The 26,179-nt window shown below is 39.7% G+C and overlaps 2 protein-coding genes and 1 pseudogene across 4 annotated transcripts in view; 2 read left to right on the forward strand and 1 right to left on the reverse strand.

Annotated features, from left to right (window-relative positions):
• Positions 1–1,549, reverse strand: part of ATP7B (ATPase, Cu++ transporting, beta polypeptide) — an 88,302-nt gene extending 86,753 nt beyond the window's left edge. For both annotated transcript variants that reach the window (XM_014548308.1, XM_014548306.1), the window contains exons 1-2: positions 1,197–1,549; positions 755–860 (exon numbers count right to left, since the gene is read on the reverse strand). In XM_014548308.1, coding sequence (XP_014403794.1) covers positions 755–808 — 54 coding nt within the window. In that variant the 5' untranslated portion in view covers positions 809–860; positions 1,197–1,549. The remainder of the gene's footprint in view (positions 1–754; positions 861–1,196) is intronic.
• Positions 1,550–1,788: 239 nt separating this feature from the next.
• Positions 1,789–23,959, forward strand: ALG11 (ALG11, alpha-1,2-mannosyltransferase). 2 transcript variants are annotated; one of them, XM_005876939.2, is made up of 4 exons: positions 1,789–1,860; positions 15,463–15,693; positions 18,003–18,934; positions 23,651–23,959. In XM_005876939.2, exons 1-4 carry the CDS (start codon positions 1,817–1,819, stop codon positions 23,920–23,922), a joined length of 1,479 nt encoding a protein of 492 aa, XP_005877001.1. In that variant the 5' UTR covers positions 1,789–1,816; the 3' UTR covers positions 23,923–23,959. The 2 variants fall into 2 exon arrangements, with proteins under 2 accessions (XP_005877001.1, XP_005877002.1); XM_005876940.2 differs by having other exon boundaries at positions 1,804–1,860; positions 15,547–15,693.
• LOC106727921 lies at positions 14,443–15,021 on the forward strand (annotated as a pseudogene).
• Positions 23,960–26,179: the final 2,220 nt, after the last annotated feature.

Consider the following 26,179-nt stretch of genomic DNA (forward strand, 5'->3'; position numbering starts at 1 on the left):
TATATTGGGGGGGTGTTGGAGAATACACACTATGTGATCTCATTTATGTAAAACAAACAAAAATTTTAAAACCGCACATATAAAACCTAAATATTTCTCTGGACATACATATATACATTAATATGTATTTAACCACTGTATGTTCAGCTCTTCAACACTGCCTGAAACTTGGTAGTTTTCAATAAATATTTGCTGAATGAATGAAAACACATGTACATGAATACAAAAGAATTAGAAAATTGATCTGCTTTCCATGCTAAATATTTCTGTACTATCTGCATTTTAAGAGGCTGTGTTAATGCATTACTTTGTATAATTAAAATAATTGAAAATAGTTCTTAAAAATGTTGCAGAGCCTCGATAGACCACAAAGGTGTATATGCACCAACTCTGAATAACTTCTCAAAAAATATATTGTTAATAATATTAAGTTAATATAATATTAAGCTAATATTATATTAACGTAATCGTCTTGAGTAATTAGAGCTCTTAAGCAGCAACTCAACGCTCACTTTACCTCTCCAGCATAAGGCGAATAGAAAAGTGCTGGGTTTTAAATTGTTCCTAAAAATCAGCTACTGCAATGGCATGCCCTTTCTAAAGAGCGCTCTTCTTGCAAACCCAGGCTCCTCTGGGGGAGGGCCCCTCGCGCCCCGCCTTCTCCGGAGCAGAGTGAGGAGGGCAGGTGAGCAGGTGGACGTGGAACGTCCACGGGGTAGGCGCGCCCACACAGCGCAGGGGGAGGCAAACTTACTTTCCTACCGGCCCCTTCTCTAGCTGTAATCTGCCTCTCCTGTTCAGGCATCATCTCCCGGAGAAGCCTATTTCTTCTGCGATCCGGTCCAGAGCCCGAAGGTCACCTAGTTAGTGAAAAAGAAGCGCGGTATTAAAACCCAGGGGGAAGGGGAGCCTGGTGTGGACGGCATCTCTGCGGTTCGGCTCTAACAAGAGGCGGGGTCTGGGAACCGACCCCAGCATTTCGGATGAGGGGATCCGCTGCCCTCACCCCACCCACTATTTCAAAGTTGCGTGTCACCGCACCCCCGGCCCTTGGGGGCGCGGGCATGAGAGCGAGAGAGGAGGGTAGGTCTCGGACCCTCACCCTCGAACCCGGAGGCCGGCCTGCCGACGCCTCAGGGTCATCGGTCGAGCCGGGACCCCTAGAGGGGCCCATCCTGCCTCCCGGTCTCCGCTACCTCGGGCTGGTGCGCTCAGGTTCAGTCTTCAGTTCCAACGCGTGCAGGGGAGGGAAGCAGTGAGGGCGAGCCGCCAGACCCGGGCCGGAGGTGTAGACCCCGGGGGTCGCCCACCGCGGCGGCGGCGGTGAGGTGTTGCAGGCGCCCGCGTGAGGTCCGCTCTCCAGCTCCGCGCCTGAACCTGACTCCGGGACACCGCGGTCCCCAGACGCCGCAGCAGCCTCGGGAGTGAACTCCGCACCTAGAAAATCGATCCGAGACACGCCAGCGCGTCCCGTTGATCTCCAACGGGTGACGGGCTCCGCGATGGGGGCCCGGGTGCCCGAGCCCGGGCTCCCAGTGAGGGAGGGGGCCCTGGGCGGGAGAACCGACTGTCCATCACAGGCCACGCCCTCCCAGCCCACCTCCCACGACAGCTCCGCCCATGAGCGCGGGACCCGTGTTCCACTCGCTGAAAACTTGACTCCGCCCCGGAGATGCTATTGGCTGCAAGGCCGTGGGAAGCCACTACCATCAACCAATTGGAACGCACATCCAGCCCCGTGGAGGCGGAGGAACACCTCAGTAGCCAATAGAGAAAAAATAGCGAAGCGCTTTCTGAGTTCCGGGGTCGACTGAAGATGGCGGCCACCGAAAGGGGTTGGTGGTTGTGCGAGTTACTGAGGTGAGGAGTCGGTGGTGCGGGCCCACAGGTTTCTTGTCGCGATAGTATTGTCCGCCCTTGCGACTGAAGTTTGCAGGGAAGGGCTTCCTTTGTCACGAATCTGCGGTATTTTCTTAAGTCCAGTGAGCGGCTCTTTCACTTCGGTGTCTTCTCCATATAGACTGAAGCCGACTGGGTTAAAAAATATTCATGCTAAGTGTTTCAGTTTATCTCCTGCCCCACTGCTTACTGAGGGGTCGTTACCCTCCCTGTTTCAGCTTTTTATGTCTCTTGTTTGCATCCAATTTATCTGTCAAATCATGCATATGTGTTCCTCATTTTCCTTTATGACGGAGCCACGAATCATTTCCAATCTGGCATGTCTGCCTTTTTGGTAAAGAAGAAATTGGATCTTATTTCTCACGCCTTAGTTCCTCCTCTTTCACTCACCAAAACTGTCGTTGTTAATATGTCATTTAAATACAAAGTTTATGTTCAATCTCTTGCTCCTTTATTTTTAAATATATTTTTATTGACTTCAGAGAGGAGGGGAGAGGGAGAGAGATGGAAACATCAATGATGAGAGAGAATCAGGGATCGCGGCCGCCTGCGGGCTCCCCGCCGGTGTTGCGCCTGCAGCCCAGGCTGTGCCCTTGGCAGGAATCCAACCGGGACCCTTCAGAGCCAGGCCAGCCCTCTGTCCACTGAGCAACCGGCTAGGGCCAATCCCTTGCTTCTTGGCTGTCCATTGATTTTTATTTCTGATTAATGTAAGAATGGTTATATAAAATATTACGGCATGTATCTTTATTACATAAGTAATAAACTGTTTCTTATAGAACATTTAGGAAATAGGTGAGCAAAAATGAAAATTCGCCAAGAATGCTACCATCCAGAATAAAGACTATAAACATTTGGGTGAAAAAACTAGACTTTTCCCCCCACGTTTGTTGTTGATACAGTACTGTATTTTACTTGTCTTGCCCTACACTAATAAAACGGAAAGACCTAGTCTATTTTACCCAACAGGTCTTTTAACACCTACATACAGGGTGTGGCAAAAGTAGGTTTACAGTTCATATGGAAAATAATAAAATAAATAATAATTCAAGAATAAATTCTGTGTTTTGTCCCTTCCCCCTCCCCACCCTTTTAGTTCAGGTTGAAAATTTATAATTAGCAAAATAGCATCCTGATTAGCAGTACTAACGTATTCGCTCCAAAATTCAGGTATTCATTGTTCATTTTTGTCCCTCTATTTCAAATTCTATAATGATTTTTAAAAACATTTTGAGTGCAAAAGCCTATTTTGGATCCTTCTTATTCTTCCCTGTCACTTGAAATACCCCTAATTTGCTGCTTTGCATATTCTTCCCTGTCATTTGAAATGCCCCTAATTCAGTACTTTGCACATAGTAATGGCTAAATAAATGTTTGCTGAATAACTTTTTTTTTTGGTATAGCATCACGGAAAAATATCCTCAGCTATCTGAAAAGGCTATTAAAATATGCTCCCTTTTCCTAGTATGTATCTGAATGAGTTTGCATTTACTTCATATACTTCAAATAAAACAACATATCACTACAGGTTGAATGCAGAAGCAGATACAAGAAGCCACTATCTTCTGTTAAGCCAGACTTCAATGAGATTTGCAAACTAAAACAGTGACACCCTTACTAAGTTTCCTTTTTTTTGGTTTGGAAAATACAGGGTTATTTAAAATAAAAATGTTATAGGCCCTGACTATCCTCCCCATATGCCAAGTGTGCCGGTTCAGTCCTGGGTCAGGGCACATACAAGAATCAACAAATGGCCCTAGCTGGTTTGCTCAGTGAATAGAGCATCAGCCTGCAGACTGAAGGGTCCTGGGTTTGATTCCAACCTTCATTGCAGGCTTGATCCCTGGGGCATGTGTGGGAGGCAACCAATCCATGATGTTTCTCTTCTGTCTCTCCCCCTCCCTTCCACTCTCTCTAAAAATCAATGGGAAAATATCCTTGGGTGACGATTTACAAAAAAAAAAATTAACAAATGAATGCATAAATAAATGGAACAACAAAATTGATATTTTTCTCTCTGTTTCTCTCCCTTCCTCTCTCTAAAATCATTAAATAAAATTTTTTTAACAATAAATAAAATAAAAACAATATCAATAAGATATTTACTTTCCAAAGAATTTGTGTTTATTTAAGTTTTAGTATTTTATTGTTTTTGTGACCTATAAGGCCCTCAAATTCATCATAAAGGATAGGCATGGTATTACAAATACTAAGTTAGGTACCAAGCGTAAGAGAAAAATATAACTTGAGAAATTATTTCACCATAATTTAAGAGACATTGAGGAGGTAATCAAATTTTGCATTCATATATATTTATTGTATGCCTTCTCTGTACCAGGTATTATGGGATATGGTGGTGAACAAGCCTGGGTCCTTGTGTTTTCAGAGCTTCAGTTGATGTGGCAATAATAGAGAACCTTTTAGCAGTAAGTGTGGGAGTGAGTTCACTAAAGTGCACAAGGTAGAACATTAGTGGCTTTTTTGGCAACTCATTCAGAAGCAAATAAGGGAAGGCGGTGATTTTAGGGTCATGTACGCAGATCAAATAGAGAAATTAAAATTCTATTCCTCTTACCCCAGAAATTGTTCTACTTGATGTGAAGTGAGAGAAATGTATTGGGGTGGCATTGCTCAACATGAACATACAGGTTTCAGGTGTGAGTTTCTATGTTATAAGATCTGTATATTGCATTGTGTGCCCACCACCCACAGTCAAATCTCCTGTGACCATATATTAGGACCCCCTTCTTCCCCTCCTCTTCTCTCTGGCAACCACTACTCTGCTGTTTGTGTTCACGAGTTTCAGTTTTATATCCCACATGTGAGTGAAATCATATGGTTCTTAGTTTTTTCTGACTTATTTCACTTAGCATAATGTTCTCAAGATTCATCCATGCTGCAAATGGTGCTATTTCATCCTTTTTTATGGCAGGACACTTTGGTTGTTTCCATGAATTAGCCACTTTGAATAATGCTGCAATGAACATAGGGGTGCATATACATGTTTTCGAGTTTTTCAGATATATACCCAGGAAAGGGATTGCTCTGTTCTTAATTTTTTTGGAATCACCAGACTGCTTTTCATAGTGGTTGTACCAGTCTATATTCCCACCAGTGGGAAATGAGGGTTCCTTTTTTCCACAACCTCTCCAACACTTGTTATTGCTTGTCTTGTTGATAATGGCCACTCTAACAGGTATGAGGTGATATCTCATTGTAGTTTTGATTTGCATTTTCCTAATTGCCAGTGAGGTTGAACATCTTTTCATATATCTACTGGCTATTCATATGTCTTCTTAGGAGAGGTGTATTTTCAAATCCTCTGCCCACTTTTGATTGGGGAGTTTGTTTATTTGGTGTTGAGTTTTATGAGTTCTTTATATATTTTGGAAATTAAACCTTTGTTGGAGCTACTGTTTGCAAATATCTCTCATCTGGTTGGCGCCTCTAGTTTTGTTGTCAGTTTCTTTTGCTGTGCAGAAGCTTTTTAATTTGATATAGTCCCATTCATTTATTTTTGCCTTTACTTTCCTTACCTGTGGGGTCAACTTCATAAGATTTTTTTTCTACTACCAAGGTCCATAAGTTTAGTACCTATGTTTTCTTCTGTGTAACTATTGTTTCAGGTCATATATTTAGGTCTTTGATCCATTTTGAATTACTTTTTATACATAGGGACAAACTGTAATCCAGTTTCATTCATTTGCATATGACTTTCCAGTTTTCCCAGCACCATTTTTTAAAAGACTATCTTTACTCCACTGTGTGTTTTTGGCTCCTTTGTCGAAAATTATCTATCCATATAAATGTGGTTTTATAGCTGGGTTCTCTATTCTGTTCCATTGATCTATGTGTCTGTTTCTCTGCCAGTACCATACTGTTTTGATTTCGTAGCTCTGAAGTATAATTTGAAGTCAGGTAGCGTGATACCTCCAGCTTCATTCTTTTTTCTCAGGATTGCCTTGGTTATTCGGGGTCTTTTGTGGTTCTATTCAAATCTGATGATTTCTCATTCTATTTCTTTAAAAAATGCCATTGGGATTTTGATAGGAATTGCATTAAATCTGTATATTGCTTTGGGTAATATGGCCATTACAGTGTTGATTTTTCCAATCCATGAACATGAGATATTTTCCATATTGTTGTGTCTTTTTAGTCTCTTTTAATAATGCTTTGTAATTTTCAATATATAGGTCTTTCATGTTCTTTGTTACATTTATTTCTAAGTATTTTGTTCTTTGATAGCAATTGCAAAAGGAATTTTTTTTTTCCATTTCTTTGTCTGAAGTTTTGTTGTTAGTATACAGGAAGGCAATGGATTTTTGCACATTGATATTGTATTCCGCAACTTGACTGTGTTTGTTTATTGTTTCTAATAGTTTTTGGTGGAGTCTTAGGGTTTTCTAAAGAATCATGTCATCCGAAAAAAGTGACAGTTTGACTTCTTCCTTTTCCATTTGGGTACCTTTTACTTATTTCTCTTGCCTTATTGCTCTGCCTTGGAATAAGAATGGTGAGAGTGGACATCCTTGTCTTATTCCTGATCTTAGAGGAAAAGCTTCCAGTTTTTCACCATTGAGTATGATATTAGCTGAGGGTTTATCAAAGATGGCCTTTATTATTACTTTCCTTCTATTCCTATTTTATTGAGTGTTTTCATAATAAATGGATATTGTATCTTAAATGCTTTTTCTGCATCTATTGATAAAATGATAAGATTTTATTCTTTCTTTTGTTAATGTGGTGTATTACATTGATTGATTTGTGTATGTTAAACCATCCTTGTACCCCTGGAATGAACCCCACTTGATCGTGATGTATTATTTTTTTTGATGTACTGTTGTATTCCATTTGCTAGTATTTTGTTTAGTATTTTTGTATCTGTATTCATCAGAGATATTGGTCTGTAATTTTCTTTTTTTGTGTTATCTTTGCCAGGTTTTGGTATCAGGATTATATTGGCCTCATAGAATATTTTAGGAAGTATTGCCTCTTCAGTTTTTTGGAAGAGTTTGAGAAGGATAGGTTTTTAATCTTCTTTGAACATTTGGTAGAATTCACTGGTGATGCCATCTGGTCCTGGACTTTTGTTTTGGGGGAGGTTTTTGATGTTTGTTTCAATTTCCTCACTGCTGATCATTCTATTTAGATTTTCTAATTCTTCATGATTTATTCTAGGAAGGTTATATATTTCTAGGAACTTATTCATTTCTTCTAAGTTATTGCATTTGGTGCCAAAAATATCTTTTGTAATATTCTAGTATGATCCCTTGTATATCTGTAATGCCTGTGGTGACTTCTTTTTCATCTCTGATTTTATTTATATGGGTTTTTTCCTTAGTGAGTCTAGATAGGGGTTTGTCAATTTTATTAATATTTTCAAAGAACCAGCTCTTTGTTTTATTAATTTTTTTGTATAGTCTTTTTGTTCTCTATTTCATTCCATTCTTTTTATTATTTCCTTTCTTCTGCTAACTTTGGGTTGCTTTTGTTCTTTTTTTTTTCTAGTTCTTTTAAGATGTAATGCTAGATTATTTACTTGGGATTTTTCTTGTTTCTTGAGATAGGCCTGTAATGATTAAACTTCCCTCTTATTACTGCTTTTGCTGCATCCCAGACATTTTGATGTATTGTATTGTCATTCTCATTTGTCTCTATATATCTTTTGATCTCGTCTTTTATTTCTCCTTTGACCCAGTCATTTTTTAGTAGTATGTTGTTTAATCTCCATGTATTTGTGGGTTTCTTTACATCCTTTTAGCTGTTGATTTCTAATTTCAAGGTATTATGGTCGGAGAATATGCTAGGTATAATTTCAATCTTCTTGAATTTGTTGATGCTACTTTCTGGGACCCAACATATGATCTGTTTTTGAGAAAGTTCCCTGTGCAGTGGAGAAGAATGTATAATCTGATTTCTGGGATGAAAGGTTTTGTAAATGTCAATTATGTGTAGTTTCATTTAAGGCCAGTATTTCTTTTTAAAAAATCAATGTTTATTGATTTCAGAGAGGAAGGGAGAGGGAGAGATAGAAACATCAATGATGAGGGAGAATCATTGATCGGCTGCCTCTTGCACGCCCACACTGAGTATTGAGCCCACAACCCAGGCATGTGCCCTGACCAGGAATCGAACTGTGACCTCCTGGTTCATAGGTTGACACTCAACTACTGAGCCACACCAGCTAGGCAAAACTGATATTTCTTTATTGATTTTCTGTTTGGTTGATCTGTCTAGAGATGTCAGTGGAAGTATTAAAGTCTCCAATTATGATTGTGTTTTGATCTGTTTCTCCCTTTAGTTCTTTGAGTAGTTATTTTATATATGTCAGTGCTCCCTGGTTGAGTGCATATATATATTAAGAAGTGCTATGTTTTCGTGATGTATCATTATGAAGTGTCCATCTTTGTCTCTTGTTATCTGTTATCTTGAAATCTATTTTGACAGACATAATTGTGGCTATACCTGATTTTCTGTGGATGTTATTTGCTTGGAGAATCATTTTCCACCCTTTTACTTTGAATCTACCTTTGTCTTTGCAGCTTAGATATGTCTCTTTTAGGAAGCATATGGTTGGGTTTTGTTTTTTTATTCACTCTGCTACTCTGTGCCTCTTTATGGGTAAATTCAGACCATTTACCTTTAGGGTGATTATTGATATATGAGGACTTCCTATAACCATTTTATCTTTTGTTTTCTGGTATCTCTGTGCCTACTTTGGTTCTATTCCTTTGTGTTTTTGTCTGTTGGCTTGTTAGGCAGTATTCCATACTTCTTTCCTCTTTTCTTAAGCTATGTGTTCTGGCATGGGGATTTTTGTGGGTGGTTACCATTAGGTTTATAAAAAATAAAGTTGCATATATACCATAGTGTTTTTTTTCTTTTGAGTGCATCTGATCTTCATCCTCCTTTGCCAGTTTAGATCTTTACCCCCTCCTCTTTTATGTTTTTGTTGTCGCAAATTATCCCTGTTTATGCTGTAAGTTTTTTGATAATCTTACTCATAGTGTTGTGACCTTATGTCCTTTGTTTCAGGTAGAATAACTCCCTTGAGTATTTACTGCATTGGAGGTTTTCTGGTGATAAAATACCTCAAGTTCTGTATGTCTGGGAAAGTCCTATTTCTCCTTTCAATTTAAAGGGTAATTTTGCTGGATGTGTCATTTGTGGCTGGTAATTTCTCACTTTCAGACGTTTGAATATTTGGTTCCACTCTCTTCTGGCTTGTAGAATTTCTGCTGAGAAACCAGATGAAATTCTGATGGGTTTCCCTTTGTAGATCATTTCCTTCTTTTCCCTGGCTGCTTTGAGAATTTTTTCCTTATCGTTAATTTTTGACAGTTTTAGACCAAGTGCCTTGGAGACAGCTTCTTTGAATTGAGGTAACTAGGTGTTCTGTTTGCTTCTTGGATTTAAGGATCTAGTTCTTTCCATAGGTTTGGAAAGTTCTCATTCAGTATTAGTTAGAATAGAATCTCTGTTCCCTGCTCCCTCTCTTTCTCCTCCACAATGCCTATCCTATATAATAAAAGGCTAATATGCATATTGTCCCCTCTACCAGGAGTTCACCTGGGAGCTCACCTGGGAGTTCAACCAGGGGGCAGGGCTGGCCAGCCAACTGCCCGTGGACCCTTCCCCCAGCCAACCCCACCCCCAGTTGGCCCCCACTCACCCTGATCTGGGGGCAGGGCTGGCGGGACCCCACCCGTGCACGAATTTGTGCAGCAGGCCTCTAGTAATTATAACATTGCTTGTTCTGATGGAGTCAGTTCTTGTAGAGCTCTTTCATTTTTCTTTATGCTCAGGTCTCTCACTTCTTCCCTCTGCTATTTTTAGATTCCTATCTTTGATATCACAAATTCTTTCCTCCATCTGGTTGGTTCTGTTTTCTGTGCTCAGTCATTCACTCTTTTTTATTATTTTTTTATTACCTTAAATCTTTATTGTTGCATGTATTACAGATGTTCCCTCCCCCCCTCCAATGCCCCAGGCCTTCACTGTCTGTGTCCATAGATAAGATCAACCAAAAGACTTGTATGCATGCATATAAGCATAACCAATGGACAGAGACAGCAGGGGGGTGAGGGCATGTACAGGAGTGGGGTGGGGGGGGCATTTGGGGTTATGGATACATATGTAATACTTTAATCAATAAAATTTAAAAAAAGATCTTTGGGTAATTTCTTCCCACCTGCCCTTCCCCCTTCCCTCTGAGATTCGTCAGTCTGTTCCATGTTTCCATGCCTCTGATTCTGTTTTATTCACCAGTTTATTTTGTTCATTAGATTTCTTATTCGTTTATTTTTATTTTAGATTCAATTATTGATAGAAATGTATTTATTGCCATTTTATTGTTCGTATTTTTTATCTTTTTTTTTCTCTTCTTCCTCTTCTTAAAGAATACTGTTCAAGACCGGTCAGCATGGCTCAGTGGATAAGCATCAACCTATAAATCAGGATGTCACAGTTCAATTCCCGGTTAGGGCACATGCCTGGTTTGGGGCTCAATCCCCACTGTGGGCATGCAGGAGGCAGGCGATCAATGATTCTCATCATTGATGTTTCTATCTCTCTATCCCTCTCCCTTCTTCTCTGAAATCAATTAAAATATATTTAAAAAAAAAAAAAAAGAAGACAAAGAAGCCATCGCTAGTTTGGCTCAGTCGATAGAGCATCAGCCTGCTGACTGAAGGGTCCAGGTTCGATTACGGTCAAGGGCACTTACCTTGGTTGCAGGCTCCTCCCCGGCCTGGGCCCTGCTCAGGGCTCGTGTAGGAGGCAACCAGTTGTGTGTTACTCTCACATTGATGTTTCTCTCTGTCTTTCCCTCTCTCTTCCACTGTCCCTTAAAATCAATGGGAAAATATCCAAGGGTGAGGATTAAAAAAAAAAACAAATAAATAAAAAGTTAAAAAAAAAGAATATCCGTCAACATTTCATGTAATACTGGCTTGGTAGTGATGAACTCCTTTAGCTTTTTCTTGTCTGTGAAGCTCTTTATCTTACCCTCAATTCTAAATGAGAGCTTTGCTGAGTAGCGTAATCTTGGTTGTAGGTCCTTGCTATTCATCACTTTGAATATTTCCTGCCACTTCCTTCTGGCCTGCAAAGTTTCTCTTGAGAAATCAGCTTACAGTCGTATGGGTCATTCCTTTTAAGTAACTAACTGCTTTTCTCTTGCTGCTTTTAAGATTCTCTCTCTGTCTTTAACCCTTGGCATTTTAATTATGATGTGTCTTGATGTGGGCCTCTTTGGGTTCCCCTTGTTTGGGACTCTGCACTTCCTGGACTTTAAGTCTATTTCATTCACCAGATGGGAGGTTTTCTGCTATATTTCTTCAACTAGGTTTTCAATATCTTGCTCTGATAATGCGAATGTTGGTACGCTTCAAGTCGTCCCAGAGACTCCTTACACTATCTTCATATTTTTGGATTCTTTTTTCTTTTTGCTCGTCAGATTGGGTGTTTTTTGCTTCCTCATATTCCAAATAGTTGATTTGATTCTCGGAATCCTCTACTGTTGAATTCCTATAAATTATTCTTTATTTCAGTTAGTGTATGCTTAATTTCTGACTGGTCCTTTTTCATGTCTTTGACATTCTCACTAAGATCCTTGGAAGTCTCACTAAGTGCCTTGAAGATTTGTAAAGATCCTTGATCAACCTTATAACCATTGTTTTTAACTCTGTATCCAGTAGTTTGCTTGCTTCCATTTTATTCATTTGTGACTTGTTTCTTTGTCTGCTTCCCTGTGTTTTGGCTGCCACCCTATGTTTGTTTCTATGTATTAGGTAGAGCTGCTATGTCTTCTGGAATTGGTCTTGTTCAGTAGGTGTCCTGTAGGGCCCAGTGGCTCAGTTTCCCCAGTCATCTATGCTGGGCACTCTAGGTGTGCCCCTGGGTGGGCTGGGGCATAGTCTTGTAGTTAAGCCTCTATTGCTGTTGGTATCACTGGGAGGAGTTGACCTCTAGGCCAGTTGGTTGTGAGGACCAGCTGTGACTATAGTGGGAGAGCTGCTGTGCAGGAGACATCCCTATGGAGTAGGACTTGCTTCAGTGGCATTTGGTGCTCCCTGAGTCTGCCTCTTGAGTGTGTCACTTGTGAATGTATAGAGTTGTAATCTGGTATGGTCTGAAGCTGTCCACCAGGTGCACTGGCTCTGGGGCCTCCAGGGAGGTGCAAAATCAGCCACTGCTGGGACCACCTGGCAGTAGCTACAGAGGGATCTGTATATGGCTGCTATTTGTATTGGGCTTGGTGGTACCCAGGCATGGCCCAGCTGTGAAGCAAAGCAGGCTGGTGCTAGTGCTGGTGGGTCTTGGGCCTTTTATTGATAGGTTCGAGGCACACTGACACCAGCTGCAACTCTTTGGAGAGATTTTAGCAAAGTGTGATGCATGAGCCAGGACAAGCCATTCATATGGAAAAGCTACTGCAAACAGCTTGGGTGAGGTTGCAAATTGGATGGGGCGGGATCTCAGGGGATCATAAGGGTTGGAGCAAACAGTGTGAAGCAGACTAACTGATACTCAGATATGGCTGCCAGTCAGCCCTGCGATGGGGGAGTTCCCAGCACAGGAACAATGACTTCAACAGCACCCTTGCCTGGAAGCCTTCCCCGAGTTCCTGCCCTGATGCAGGACAATCCAGTTCCTCCCAGTATGTGTCTGGGTCCCCCAAAGCCATCCGGTGCTGGAGCTCAGAGGGATAAATCTGAGTAAGCTTGTGCATTGGCCCTTTAAAAAGAACACCTGGATCTCCAGCAGCCTCCGTGTCACTCAGCCACAGTCCCTGCTGTTTTTTATTGGCCATATAGTTTCAGGAACTTCGCTTCCCAGTTCTGGAACCCTGGGCTGGGAATTTGATGTGGGCCTCGGACCCCTTGCTCCTCACAGGCAACCTCCGCAGAGACAGTCTCCGTCCCGATTAAAAAAATGGCACATGTGGGTGTTGGACCAGCCTGTTCTGTACCTCTGCCCCTCCTACTATCTCAGTGTGCTTCTTTTCGTTACTTCTCTAGTTTAGGACTTCCATTCAGCCAGCTTTCAGATGGTTCTGAATGATGGTGGTTCTGTATTTTAGTTGTAATTTTGATGTGGTTGTGGGAGACAGCAAGTACAGGTGTTTACCTATGCTGCCATCATGGTTTTCTGCCATCATGGTTTTCAGCATGGTTTTAATCTCCTTTATTGCATTGAAATCTTTCCAGGATTTCTGATTGGTTATTTTTTAAAGTTTCAATCTCCTTGGCAAAGTACTCATTTTGTCCATTGATTTGTTTTCTGAGTGCATTGAATTGCCTATCTGTATTTTCTCACATCTCATTGAGTATTTTCAGAACTGCAATCTTGAGATCTCTGTCATTTATATCACACATTTCCAAGTGTTCCAACTTGCTTTCTGGGGATTTTTCATGTCCTTTCTGGTCATCCTCATTATTATGGTTATTCATGGTATTTGCTGTTCTCCTCTATCAATATATTATTTTCCAGTAGATAGCGCTGAATTGCAAACTTTTTTATCTCTTGTGATCTCCCAGTCTTGATCACCATGGCTTCCATAATACAGTACAGCCACGTTACTTGGGAGTGGGATTTTTTTGCCCTCACCATAATGGAGACGCCTGACCTCCATGGGGTCCTGCCCTAAGCACCCCTCCTAGGGTTCAGTCACAGAGGGAAACAGTGGTTCTACTCCAACAGCTCTTGGTCTACAGATAATATGCTCCTGGACCCAACTCTAAGGACAATGGGAGGTGAGTTTGGCGGGTCCAAGTGCATCAGGGCTCTATGGTTCTATTTCTTTGTCTGAAACCCCACTGTCATCCTGACAGTGGAGAGCTGCTGGGTAGAACCCCATGTTCTGTCAGGCATCTGCTGACTCAGAAACTGTTCACACCTTTGCAACTCGCCCTGTTGGGTCCTCAGACCCCCACCCTTACCCCCCACATAACTCTTTGTTGCTCCCAGCCAAAGGAAGGGCTTACTACCACCAGTTTCCTTCCCTTTCAAGGCTGAGACTCCAGCTCTTGGCTGAAGCGCTGTGTCTGCAAGCTGTCTGCGCTTTCCTCCCTCCTCATCTTCCCAGTTGCCCACCTTTAGGTGTGTCAAGGCACAGACCTTTCATGCATGCGTCTGTGTTGAACAGGGATTTCTTTGTTGAATTATAGTTGGTTTCCTTGATATTTCAGGGTGAGCAGCCAAGGGGCTCTCTCACACACCATTCCTCTGACATAACTTTCACCAAACTTTTAACTAATGCAATACTGATCATTCAAGAAGACATATTTTGCCCTGGCTGGTGTGGCTCAGTTGGTTGAGCATCATTCTGTGTGCTGAAAGGTAGCTGGTTTGATTCCTGATCATGGCATATGCCCGGGTTGTGGCTCAATCCCTCGTAGGAAGATTGTAGGAGGCAGATGATCAATGTTTCTCTCTCACATTGATGTTTATCTCTCCACCCCCCACCCCCCCCCCAACCTCCCTTCCTCTCTCTTTACAAATCAGTAAACTAGTCTTTAGAGAGAGGGAGAGAGAGAGAGAGAGAGACAGAGAGAGAAAGCTCTCAGTCCGACATCTTATCAAAGCAGCAGCGGAGGCCCTGCTCTCCAAGTCTCACAATGCCACCCAAGGACAATAACAAGAAGAAAATGTGGGCCAAAAAAAGACAAAGAACCCAGTGAACAAGTCCGGGGGTAAGGCCAAAAAGAAGAAGTGGTCCAAGGGCAAAGTTCTGGACAAGCTCAATAACCTAGTCTTATTTGGCAAAGCATATTATGTCCAACTCTATAAGGAAGTTCCCAACTATAAGCTTATAATCCCAGCTATTATCTCTGAGAGACTGAAGATCCACAGTTCCTTGGCCAGGAGCCCTTCAGGGGCTCCTTAGGAAAGGACTTATTAAACTAGTTTCAGAGCGCAGAGCTCAAGCAATTTACACCAGAAACACCAAAGATGGAGATGCCCCAGCTGTTGAAGAAGATGCACGAACAGGTCCCACCAGCTATACATTTTTTGTTCCACCAGCTATACATTTAAAAAAATAAAACTTTACTTAAAAAGAGAGAGAGAGAGAAGACACGTTTGGGGGGGTTAGATATTGTCATTTGGAGGAGCAGATGCTATTACTAATGTTTTGTTGAGATTAATAATTAAATATGTTTTAATCCTTTAACACAGCAGTCACCAACCTTTTGGACCTCACGGACCACCATTGTTCCACAGACCACCGGTTGGCGACCGCTGCTTTAACACATATATTGAGTTAGGAGAAAGATGGCTCAATATTTATTTTTATTACTAATTAAAAATAAATATATTAAATTGCTAACATTACTGTGGAGACTGGAATTAAAGGGGACTTTTATACTTTTGTATCTGGATATTTTGTAGGAATAGAATTTCAGTCATTGAGTATTTCGTTAGCAGGCTTACAAGCTATAAAAATTTCTCTCTGCTACTATTATATAAAGTAGATGTATGAAAGTAGACTTTACTTTGTAGTCATATTTTTGTTTAATGGGCATTATTATATCAATTTTCACCTTTTCCCTCTTGTTTCAGGTTTTTTTATTCATTATTCTTCCCTGGGCTAATTTTATGTGGAATTTTATGTTTGTGTTTGATCCTTATCCTTTGGAGAATCAGGGTGCTGCTACAAAGAAAGAAAAACTCAGCATCAACTGGCAAAAAAGGGGAAGATCAAATGGTGATTGCATTTTTTCATCCATACTGCAATGCTGGTGGAGGAGGAGAAAGAGTTTTATGGTGTGCATTAAGGGCCCTGCAGAAAAAGTAGGTATGCATCTTTTTTAGCTAATTTGCTATATTAGCATTTTTTTTAAAAATCATTACCCAAAATTCATCTTTATATAATACCTTATTTATAGCCAGGAATTCATTTTTAAACTATTTTTCAACAAAGAAATAGTTCTCTCATATGCCAATCTGCCTTATAAGATCCTATTGAATTTAGTTGCTATGATAAAAAATGGAAAGTATCTGCCCTTTTATGGCATAATTTAAAACTAGTCATCTTGGGAGAGTATGTGGAGAAGAGATTAAATAGTAGAAAGTAATGTGGAGCACTTTTAGTCAGTGGTGGCATACCCAAAATAATCTTTAGGAAGCATCTATTTGCTTCTAATTCTGATATCATTATCAGTTGGCTAGTCTTAAGTAACTTACCATGTTAGAAAGAATATATTATACATCATTTAATGTTTTAGGCTTTTTTCCTCCCCACCCCGAAGTATTTATGATTCCCTTTTAAAAAGGAGAAAGCATAGTAAAGTGCAGGTTTCATTGTTGTTTTATTATATGTGGAAAACTGTTATCCTCCTATGGTTATTCTGCTTCCTGGTTATTATCCTTCTGTGGTTATTCATGCCCTTCATTTCCTTCCAAAGCCTTCACAGGTAATCCCTTAGCGCTACATTTCTATGTTCTTGACCCATCCTGGCTTCCAGCCACCACCCCTGTATTTCCTCTTCTGTTTTCCATAAGTGCCTAAATCCAAAGAATTTTCTTAAATCCTCGCTTAATTCTCACCTCCTTGCAGCCCTCTCCACCTTAATCTATACTATTCTTTTCTTTGCATAACTCTGTGTATTACCTTTTTCTCTCTAGTGATATTATCTAATTCTAGAAGGCAGTGGCAAAGTTTTATATCTATACACATACTCCCCAGCAACCCCTATCACTCCTAACTCACCTACAAGAAAAAAAAATCCAAATAATTAGTATGACACAGAAGATACTTTTTCATCTTGCTCTTGCCAGATTTTGTTTCTTATTCCTCTCTGCTCTGTCACATATACTGTGTTCCAGCATACTGAACATCATGCTTTCTCTAGATTCCTTATCTTTTTATATAGTGTTCCCTTTTTTCTGAAATAATCTTTTTCTCTTCAGTTAATTTCTATAAGTCTTTCCTGACTCAGCATAAGGTACAGTATACTTATGCAATATTTATTGGGGAACTACTCTGTTTCAAGCACTGTAAAAAGAAATTGAGAGTAAATGGTGAACAAGGTAGATCAAGTCCCTCTTGCAGACCTTAGATTTTAGTTGAGAGAAAACAAGATAATAAGCAAAGAAGAAAAATATCAAATGGTAAGAAGTACTATATAAGAAATTAAAATAGAATAATATGAGTGTGACTTGATACTTTAGATTGAGCAATTAGGGAAATTCTTTAAGGAGATACTTTTGAATGACAAAAGTACTACCATTTAATGAACTTTTACTATGTGCCAGGCATTGTTTGAATAATATTTTATTTATGTTAGCTCACTCAATCCTCCTAACAACCTTGTGAGGTCATTACTCTTATCTTCATTTGACAAACAAGGAATCTGAGTTACTAGAGCCCCTACTCTACACCACTTGCTATACTGCCTGCCTTATGAAAAGACAATGGAGATGAGAAAAGAGAATTCAAAGCAAAGGGACAACTACTGCAAGTCCCCTAAGACTGAAGCAGCTTGGCTTGTTCAAAGAAAGGATTGTCAGTTTGGCTGAACCCTGGTAGGCAAGGGAGAAAGTAGAAGACCAAGGTACAGAGGGCGACAGGACCCAGATTACAGGGCTTCAGTGAACAGGGTAAGGAGTTTAGATTTTATTCTAAGTGCTATGAAGAACCATGTGAGGATCTAGTTTTTATAACCTTTTTTATTACTCAGATAACACTGAGAAGTGCTTTAGCATTTACCATTCTATCTAAAGATATCTTCAGTGAAACTTAACTCATATATTTTATTAATATTTCACTACCATTTTTATATTGAAAAAGTTGTCAAAATAAAATTTTTAATATTTCTTGAAAATGAAAAAGTCTCATTTATAAATCAGTTTTTGTTTGTGTCTGCTCTATAGGAAACTTAGTGGAGGAGAGAGCAAAGAACTAGAAGTCTCATTTGAAGGACTAACATTTTAGTTATAGGGCAGGAAAGAATGAGGTCAGTAGTCCAAATGCAGTGAGTGGAAAACATTTTTTTAGTCTAAAAATAAGCTTCTTATGATTGTGAGAAAAAAAATCTATAACTTTTTGCTTGATTTTAACCTAAACTAATGAAATTCTTAACTATTGTATTCTATTTTAGGTATCCTGCAGCAGTTTATGTTGTTTATACTGGTGATGTTAATGTCAGCAGTCAACAAATACTAGAAGGTGCTTTCAGAAGATTTAACATCAGATTAACTCACCCAGTGAGGTTTGTTTTCTTAAGGAAACGCTACCTTGTGGAAGATTCTCTCTATCCTTACTTCACACTGCTGGGCCAGAGTCTAGGGTCCATCTTTCTTGGCTGGGAAGCCCTGATGCAGTGTGTCCCTGATATTTACATCGATTCAATGGGATATGCTTTCACACTTCCTCTGTTTAAGTATTTAGGTGGTTGCCGAGTTGGAAGCTATGTTCATTATCCCACTATCAGCACTGACATGCTCTCTGTAGTGAAGAATCAAAATGCTAGATTTAATAATGCAACCTTCATTACCAGGAATCCTTTTCTCAGCAAAGTAAAGCTCATCTATTACTATTTATTTGCTTTTCTTTATGGACTTGTTGGTTCCTGCAGTGATATAGTCATGGTCAATTCTTCTTGGACATTAAACCATATTCTCTCACTGTGGAAGGTTGGGCATTGCACTAACATTGTTTATCCACCTTGTGATGTGCATACATTTCTGGACATTCCCTTAGAGGCGAAAAAGATGACCCCAGGACATTTACTGGTTTCTGTTGGCCAGTTCAGGCCTGAAAAGAATCATCCTTTGCAGATCAGAGCCTTTGCTAAATTGTTGAATATGAGGAAGACTGAGTCACTTCCTTCACTTAAACTTGTCCTCATTGGAGGTTGTCGTAACCAAGATGATGAATTTAGAGTAAACCAACTGAGAAGACTGTGTGAAGACCTAGGAGTTCAAGAAGATGTGGAATTTAAAATAAATATTCCATTTGATGAATTAAAGAATTACTTGTCTAAAGGAACAATTGGTTTGCATACCATGTGGAATGAGCATTTTGGAATTGGTGAGTTTGTTCTTTAACTTGTTTGTTGCTATGAAGTATATTGATAAAATTATAATACTCTGGAAGTTTTTCTATTTTATATATAAACAGAGAGGTTTAGAACATGCCCAAGTCAGTCACACAGGAAGAGGTAGAGCCCACATTCTAACCCAGATAGCCCCTGCTCTTAACCACTACATTTTCTCTCCCCACCTACCCCCATATACATACTGATCCCACTGAAGGACCAAATCAGAATTTCTGGGTGGGGCCCAGGGCTAAGTATTTTGGTAAAGTTCCTTAGGTGATTCTGTTTTGCATCAGAAGCTGAGAACCACTCTCTTCAGGTGGACGTCTCACAGAAATTCTTTGGTTCTTTTATTGATTCTGTTCTCATTATGGGAATGTCCTCTCCTTTTCTTTCCGCCAAATTCCATTATAAATGTTCAGCTTAAATCTCCTTGCTCTTCAATATAGCCTTATCTATTCCAGAACTAATTACTCTTTCTGACCTGTTATGTAAAGATTTGGGTATATAATCAAGTACTGTTTTGTGTCTGATTTGGTTTAAGATATGTCTCAAGTGCCTCATACTGCTAGGTGTTAGGGGAAAATAGAAAAACATAGAAGTGAAGTCTCCTGCACTAGGGCTACAATTTCTCTTATACTCTTTTCTGTCCCTAGTTAGTAGCACAGTACTAAGCTCAGACATATAGCAAGAACTGCTGATCCAAACTTTCTGTATGGAATTGACTTCCCGTGCTTCCTCCCACATATGTTTATTGAGCATTTATTGAGCCAGGCATATAAGAACTGCTCTTAAACTTCAGAGGCTCACAGCTCTGTGAGTGATACAGACAAGTTAAACAGTCATCGTTAACTGCACAGTGTGCTGAGTGCTATGCTAAGGCAAGTGCAGAATATGAAAGAACCTAAGAGAAACACCTAACACAGACTTGTGGGGTCAGGAAACAATGGCCCAGGAAATGATGTGATACTTAAGCTGGGACCTGTCAGTAATTAGAAGCTACCATGCAAAAGAGGGGAGGGTAGCCAGCAAAAGAAGGGTAGGTATAACATGGTGACAGGCATCACAAAAGGAGCATTAGCAGGCACATTCAAGGAACAGAGTTCGGTATGGCTGGAGCATGACAGAGGAGCAGCAAGACAATGGAGGATCACATGGCCATATTAAGCCAGTGGGAAAAGATAGAAAAATTTTAACTTTGGATTTAAAAGCATTCTGTTTCCTAAAGTTCACTGTGGCAGCAATATGGGGAATGGATTGGTTAGGTAAGAAACAGGAAGAGCAAGACTAGAAAGGCAGGAAGTTGAGTTGGGCTGCTGCAGCAACCTGGGTGACAGGTGTTGGCATTGTGAACCTGGTAGGTGAACATGCCAGCGAGATTCTGAAGAAGGATTGAACAGGATTTGGTGATTAATTGGATGTATTAAATGAAAGGCAATGAGGAGTTTGGACAACTGTGTGAATGGTGATGCCTTTTACCTAGAGAGGGAATACAAGAGGAGAGGCTGTTAATGAGCCAAGTTTCTAGCATGTAGAGTTTAAATTGCCTGAAGGACATGTACAGTCAAACCTCATTTCTCGAATGTCTTCCATCTCGAACAATTCCATTCTCAACCAAGTTGTTCACAGAAAAAAATGCCTCGGTTTTCTACCAAAACTTCAGTTTTTGACCTGACAACCCTTTCACGCATGACAAAAAGCATCTCAGCAGACAAGCAAAGGAGAGGATGCTTTTGTTGCTGGTGATGAGCACAGTTTTTTTAAAAATACACTTTTATTGATTTTAAAGAGAAGGAAGAGGGAGAGAAAGATAGAAACATCAATGATGAGAAAGAATCATTGATTGGCTGCTTCCTGCACCCCACCTACTGGGGATCAAGCCCGCATCCCTGCACGTGCCTTGAACTGTGACCTCCTGGTTCATAGGTTGATGCTGGGCCAATCCGCACAATTTTAAAACATAAAGAAGGCATCAAGAGTGCTAATGTGCCCGGCTGGTGTTGCTTAGTGGTTGAGTGTCCCAAGAGGTCCTTAGTTCAATTCCTGGTCAGGACACCTGCCTGGGTTGCAGGCTCCATCCCCAGTAGGGGGCGTGCAGAGTTCTAATGTTGCTAAAGGTGTGAACGTGTTCACAAAACAGTAATCCCAGGCTCGTTAAGGAGCTCGTTAACTCAAATTACTCTATCAACTCAATGCAAAAAATCGGCCAAGAGACAGCTGGTATCTCAAAAAACTCGTTAGTCGGGACACTCATAAGTCAAGGCCCCACTGTAGATAGAAAAACTGCTGTTGTTTTGGATAAAGGAAAAGCAGTTACCTGGTGATAGCATTTCAAAGGCAGTGATTGTTAGGGTCCCCAAAGGAGGAATGCACAAGGCCAAAGTGGTGGGATTATGAATATAGGGTCATCTGGATACCAGATGGGATAAACCCCAAAATGGCATCAGCACCCAGGGACAGGGAGTCAAATATTTTAAAGAATTCTAGGCGGACTTTTTTTGAGTGGAGAATTCTCTGAGCTGGTCCGGATCCTAGGAAGGTCCAGAGGGGAAGGATAATGGTCTTAGCAAATGGAATGTGGTCTTAGCAAGTGGAATGTAGTCTAAGCCAAAGGGAATGCTGTGAAGTGGTCTAAAGGTCAGTTCCCAGAGGAGGGAGTGTTGATTCAATTATTTGATCAGACCTAACAGTGATACAGGCAGGCCTCCAGTTATGTCGGCCTCGACATTCGTCATTTCGTGGTTACATCACCATCTCCCATTTACAGTATTTATTTAAAAAAAAAAAAGTTCTGTCATTTCGACGTATGTACCTATGTGCTTTATGTTTTTTATTATTTACCCAAAGTAAAGGTCAGGAATTGTTATCTTTCTTTTAAATTTTTTTTACTGTTTCACTTCATTACTGCTGTGTATGTGCTCCATGTGAGTGACGGAGGTGCTTATGTAGGTGGGTTCCGACTTACGGCGAAAATCGAGTTATGTCGTGCTGTAGGAACGGATCTCCAACGTAACCCGAGGACCTACTGTATATGAAAAATTCCTTTAAGGCTCATAGGGGGTGGTTCGATAAATTTAAGAAGTGTTTATTTCTAAATTAAACAGTATATTAGACATGTGCTGTATATAAGAAAAGTTAAAACAAGGAATCATTTGGGGGTTTGGAACTAATTAATTCAGTTTACATTATTTCTAATGGGAAAAAATTATTCAGTTTTCGAACAAATCATTTCTCGAACAACCTTCTGGAATGAATTAAGTTTGAGAAATGACATTCCACTGTACATGTGTGCATCCAGCAAGCATTTATATATATGAGTCTGAAGTACAGGAGAGGGACCTGCTCTGGGAATACAGATTGAGTTGTTGTTGTTGTCCAGGTAGTTACTGCAGGCCCCTTGGATGTGGATAAGATTGCCTACAGAAAATGTGTAGAGGCCCGTAGTACAAACTGCTGAGAATAGTAACAGCTCAGAAGTGGGCAGAAGAAGAGTGTCCAGCAAAGCAGAAGAGAAGAAATAGAGAGAGGAAGAAAACCAGTATAATGCAGTGTCATGGAAATCAAGGGGAGAGAGTGTTTGGGGAGGAAGAGTAAGGGCAGCAAGTTTCCATGCTTCCCAGATGCTGGGCCAGATAAGGAAGTGACTGGTGACCTGGTCAAGAGCAGTTTACCAGTACAGGAGGAGGAGAAGCAAGAGTTGAATCGTGGTAAGTTGAGCATTGAATGTAGGTGAGCAAGTGAAGTAGTAAGTGCAAACCATACTTTTCAGAAGTTTATGTGTGAAAGGGAGATGAAAGAAGAGACATTAGCAAGAGGAGGACTTATGAACTGAAGAGGTGGAAAATCCTGGAGGGAGGGGAATAAAATTGATTAGATTTGAGGTCTCTGAGAAAGTATAGAGGAATGGTATCCAGCCTTGAACAGAATATTATGATATAATCCATATTTTTCAAATAAGAATTCAAATTACAACACTAACAGAAAATTCTGTTCCATAGAGATTTTACCACTTTTGAAGAAACGGTTGTAAATGATTTCATTTCTTTCCTGTGCATCTAGAATATCAGTTCTGCAGTCAACTAACTCACTTTCTGAAGGGCTTAATTCTCTCTAGAAGCACAGTTAAGACATTCTGGCTAGAGTAACTTATATCCTCACCTACATTATTTGGCAGAAACTAACCAAAACTTTCATTTAGTTCACTGCTGTTGGGCACACAGTAGTTTCAGATTTGCCGGAAATCCAGGCAGTAACTTAAGCATCAGTAATAGTATGCCTCACTGAGATGTCTTACTTTTTTCCTTGTTTTCTCCTACTGCTGTAATTTGAACTGTTATATTTTTGATTTTGATACCTTTTTACTTCTTTTATATTTCCATATCCGTTAATTATCTACCATCCTGCTAACTTTCTCTAGTCTTCTACTTTGTTTTATTATTCACATCATATCTGTTTTATATAGACCATCCTTCCATCTACTTATCTGTTTTAATTAAGAACAAAGCAGCATTATTGTGAAAGTTTGAAAATTAAAAACCTTAATATTATTTTATTTTGTACCATGGAAGTTAAATGAGCACATTTATAGACATATAGATATGTAATTAAATTTCTCATAAGTCTCATACAATTTTTTAAGGTTTCTGTTCATTCTTGTTCATATGAACATGTTCAAAAACTTAAACTACATGCTTTTGTTTTTTCCTCAGGAGTTGTTGAGTGTATGGCAGCTGGCACAATTATCCTTGCACACAATTCAGGGGGCCCGAAGCTTGACATTGTCATTCCTTATGAAGGGGAAGTAACTGGATTTCTGGCTGAAAGTGAAGAAGGCTATGCTGAAACTATGGCTCATATTCTTTCCATGTCTGAGGAAAAGAGACTCCAAATCAGAAATAATGCTCGTGCATCTGTAAGCAGATTCTCTGATCAGGAGTTTGAAGTGACATTCCTGTCATCTGTGGAGAAGTTATTTAAATAACGCCATATCTGTACAAATTAAAGATGGGTAATATTTATTTATTTATTTATTTATATATATATATACACACACACACACACACACACACACATACATACATGTATGTGATGGGAGAGTATGATTGATTGGCTGCCTCCTGCACATCCCATACTCGGGGATCAAGCCCGCAATCCGGGCATGTGCCCTGACTGGGAATCAAACCATGACATCCTGGTTCATAGGTCGACGCTCAACCACTAAGCCATGCCGGCTGAGCTAGATAGGTAAGATTTTTCTAAACTCATTCCCCCTTGTAATAAAATCAGCCTAAGCAACGCTCTTTAGATATGTAGGCAATGTATTTATTTTAAAATTAATTGTGAAAGTTTGAAAATTAAAAACCTTAATATTATTTTATTTTGTACCATGGAAGTTAAATGAGCACATTTATAGACATATAGATATGTAATTAAATTTCTCATAAGTCTCATACAATTTTTTAAGGTTTCTGTTCATTCTTGTTCATATGAACATGTTCAAAAACTTAAACTACATGCTTTTGTTTTTTCCTCAGGAGTTGTTGAGTGTATGGCAGCTGGCACAATTATCCTTGCACACAATTCAGGGGGCCCGAAGCTTGACATTGTCATTCCTTATGAAGGGGAAGTAACTGGATTTCTGGCTGAAAGTGAAGAAGGCTATGCTGAAACTATGGCTCATATTCTTTCCATGTCTGAGGAAAAGAGACTCCAAATCAGAAATAATGCTCGTGCATCTGTAAGCAGATTCTCTGATCAGGAGTTTGAAGTGACATTCCTGTCATCTGTGGAGAAGTTATTTAAATAACACCATATCTGTACAAATTAAAGATGGGTAATATTTATTTATTTATTTATTTATATATATATATACACACACACACACACACACACACACATACATACATGTATGTGATGGGAGAGTATGATTGATTGGCTGCCTCCTGCACATCCCATACTCGGGGATCAAGCCCGCAATCCGGGCATGTGCCCTGACTGGGAATCAAACCATGACATCCTGGTTCATAGGTCGACGCTCAACCACTAAGCCATGCCGGCTGAGCTAGATAGGTAAGATTTTTCTAAACTCATTTCCCCTTGTAATAAAATCAGCCTAAGCAACGCTCTTTAGATAGGTAGGCAATGTATTTATTTTAAGGAAAAAAGGCAAAAGTACCTAAATAGAAAAGGTAACCTTATATGTTTAAATGTAAAAATTTTAGATTAGTGCTTGATCTCAAAGTCTGAAAAATACAATCTTAAAGAAAAAAAGATGAACAATCTTAATGTTGGTATAATCTGTATTTTTTAAATCAATTTAGTAACAGAAAAGAGAATTACCTTCTGGAAAAAAAGGAAATGTTAAATAAAAAACGACTGGTAATTGATTAGTAATTTAGAATTGTACATTTTTGGAACACAGGAAAATTCTGGTACATTTAAATTTAAACTATTGTAGAGGACCATTTTGAATATATCTAATGAGTTTCTTAAAAGAAAAAAGGAAACTTTAAGCAGGCTTAATATTCTAAAAGTCAAAAGATGAACTGACTGTGATTGCTTTGTGAGTGTGCATAGGCATGTAGAGGTCAAGGTATTGCTGGTAATCATTTCCTATTTGTGAAAATAGTTTTTTGTTTAGAGCTATCAGTACATTTGTATGGGCCTTTCATTATTCCTTAACATTTCCACATCTCAGAGGCTAGAAGTCAGCTTTACGTTGATCAGGAGGTTTGAGTAAGAACATCACAATTAATTGTTTTTTCATAGTGATGATGTAACATACACTTCCATGTGCACAGTCCCTATGACCAGCATTATGCATTGTAAGGTGAAAAGGTGGCATTCTGAAGAGAGCACTGGGCTAGTAGGTAGCATACCTGGGCCTGACCTCAGCTTCATTTACAAACGTCTGATTTTTTTACATTAAAGCTTTTCCTTAATCTTTCTGAGTATCACCTAAAATTCTTCATCTATAATCTGGACATGGTAATGCCTGTCCTCCCTGCCTTTTCGAATTCTGATACTGACATGGAAAGTATGTGAAAGTACTTTGAAAATTATAAAAGTAAAAGTTACTTTAATTAAAGGTAACAGCCCTGGCCATGTGGCTCAGTTGGTTGGATTGTCGTCCTGTACACCAAAAAGGTTGTGGTTTGATCCCCAGTCAGCGTGCATATGGGAGGCAACCAATTGATGTTTCTCACATCAATGTTTCTGTCTCCCCCCTTCTGTCTCTA

The sequence above is a fragment of the Myotis brandtii genome, unplaced genomic scaffold (assembly GCF_000412655.1).
Source record: "Myotis brandtii unplaced genomic scaffold, ASM41265v1 scaffold500, whole genome shotgun sequence".
NCBI lineage: Eukaryota > Metazoa > Chordata > Mammalia > Chiroptera > Vespertilionidae > Myotis > Myotis brandtii.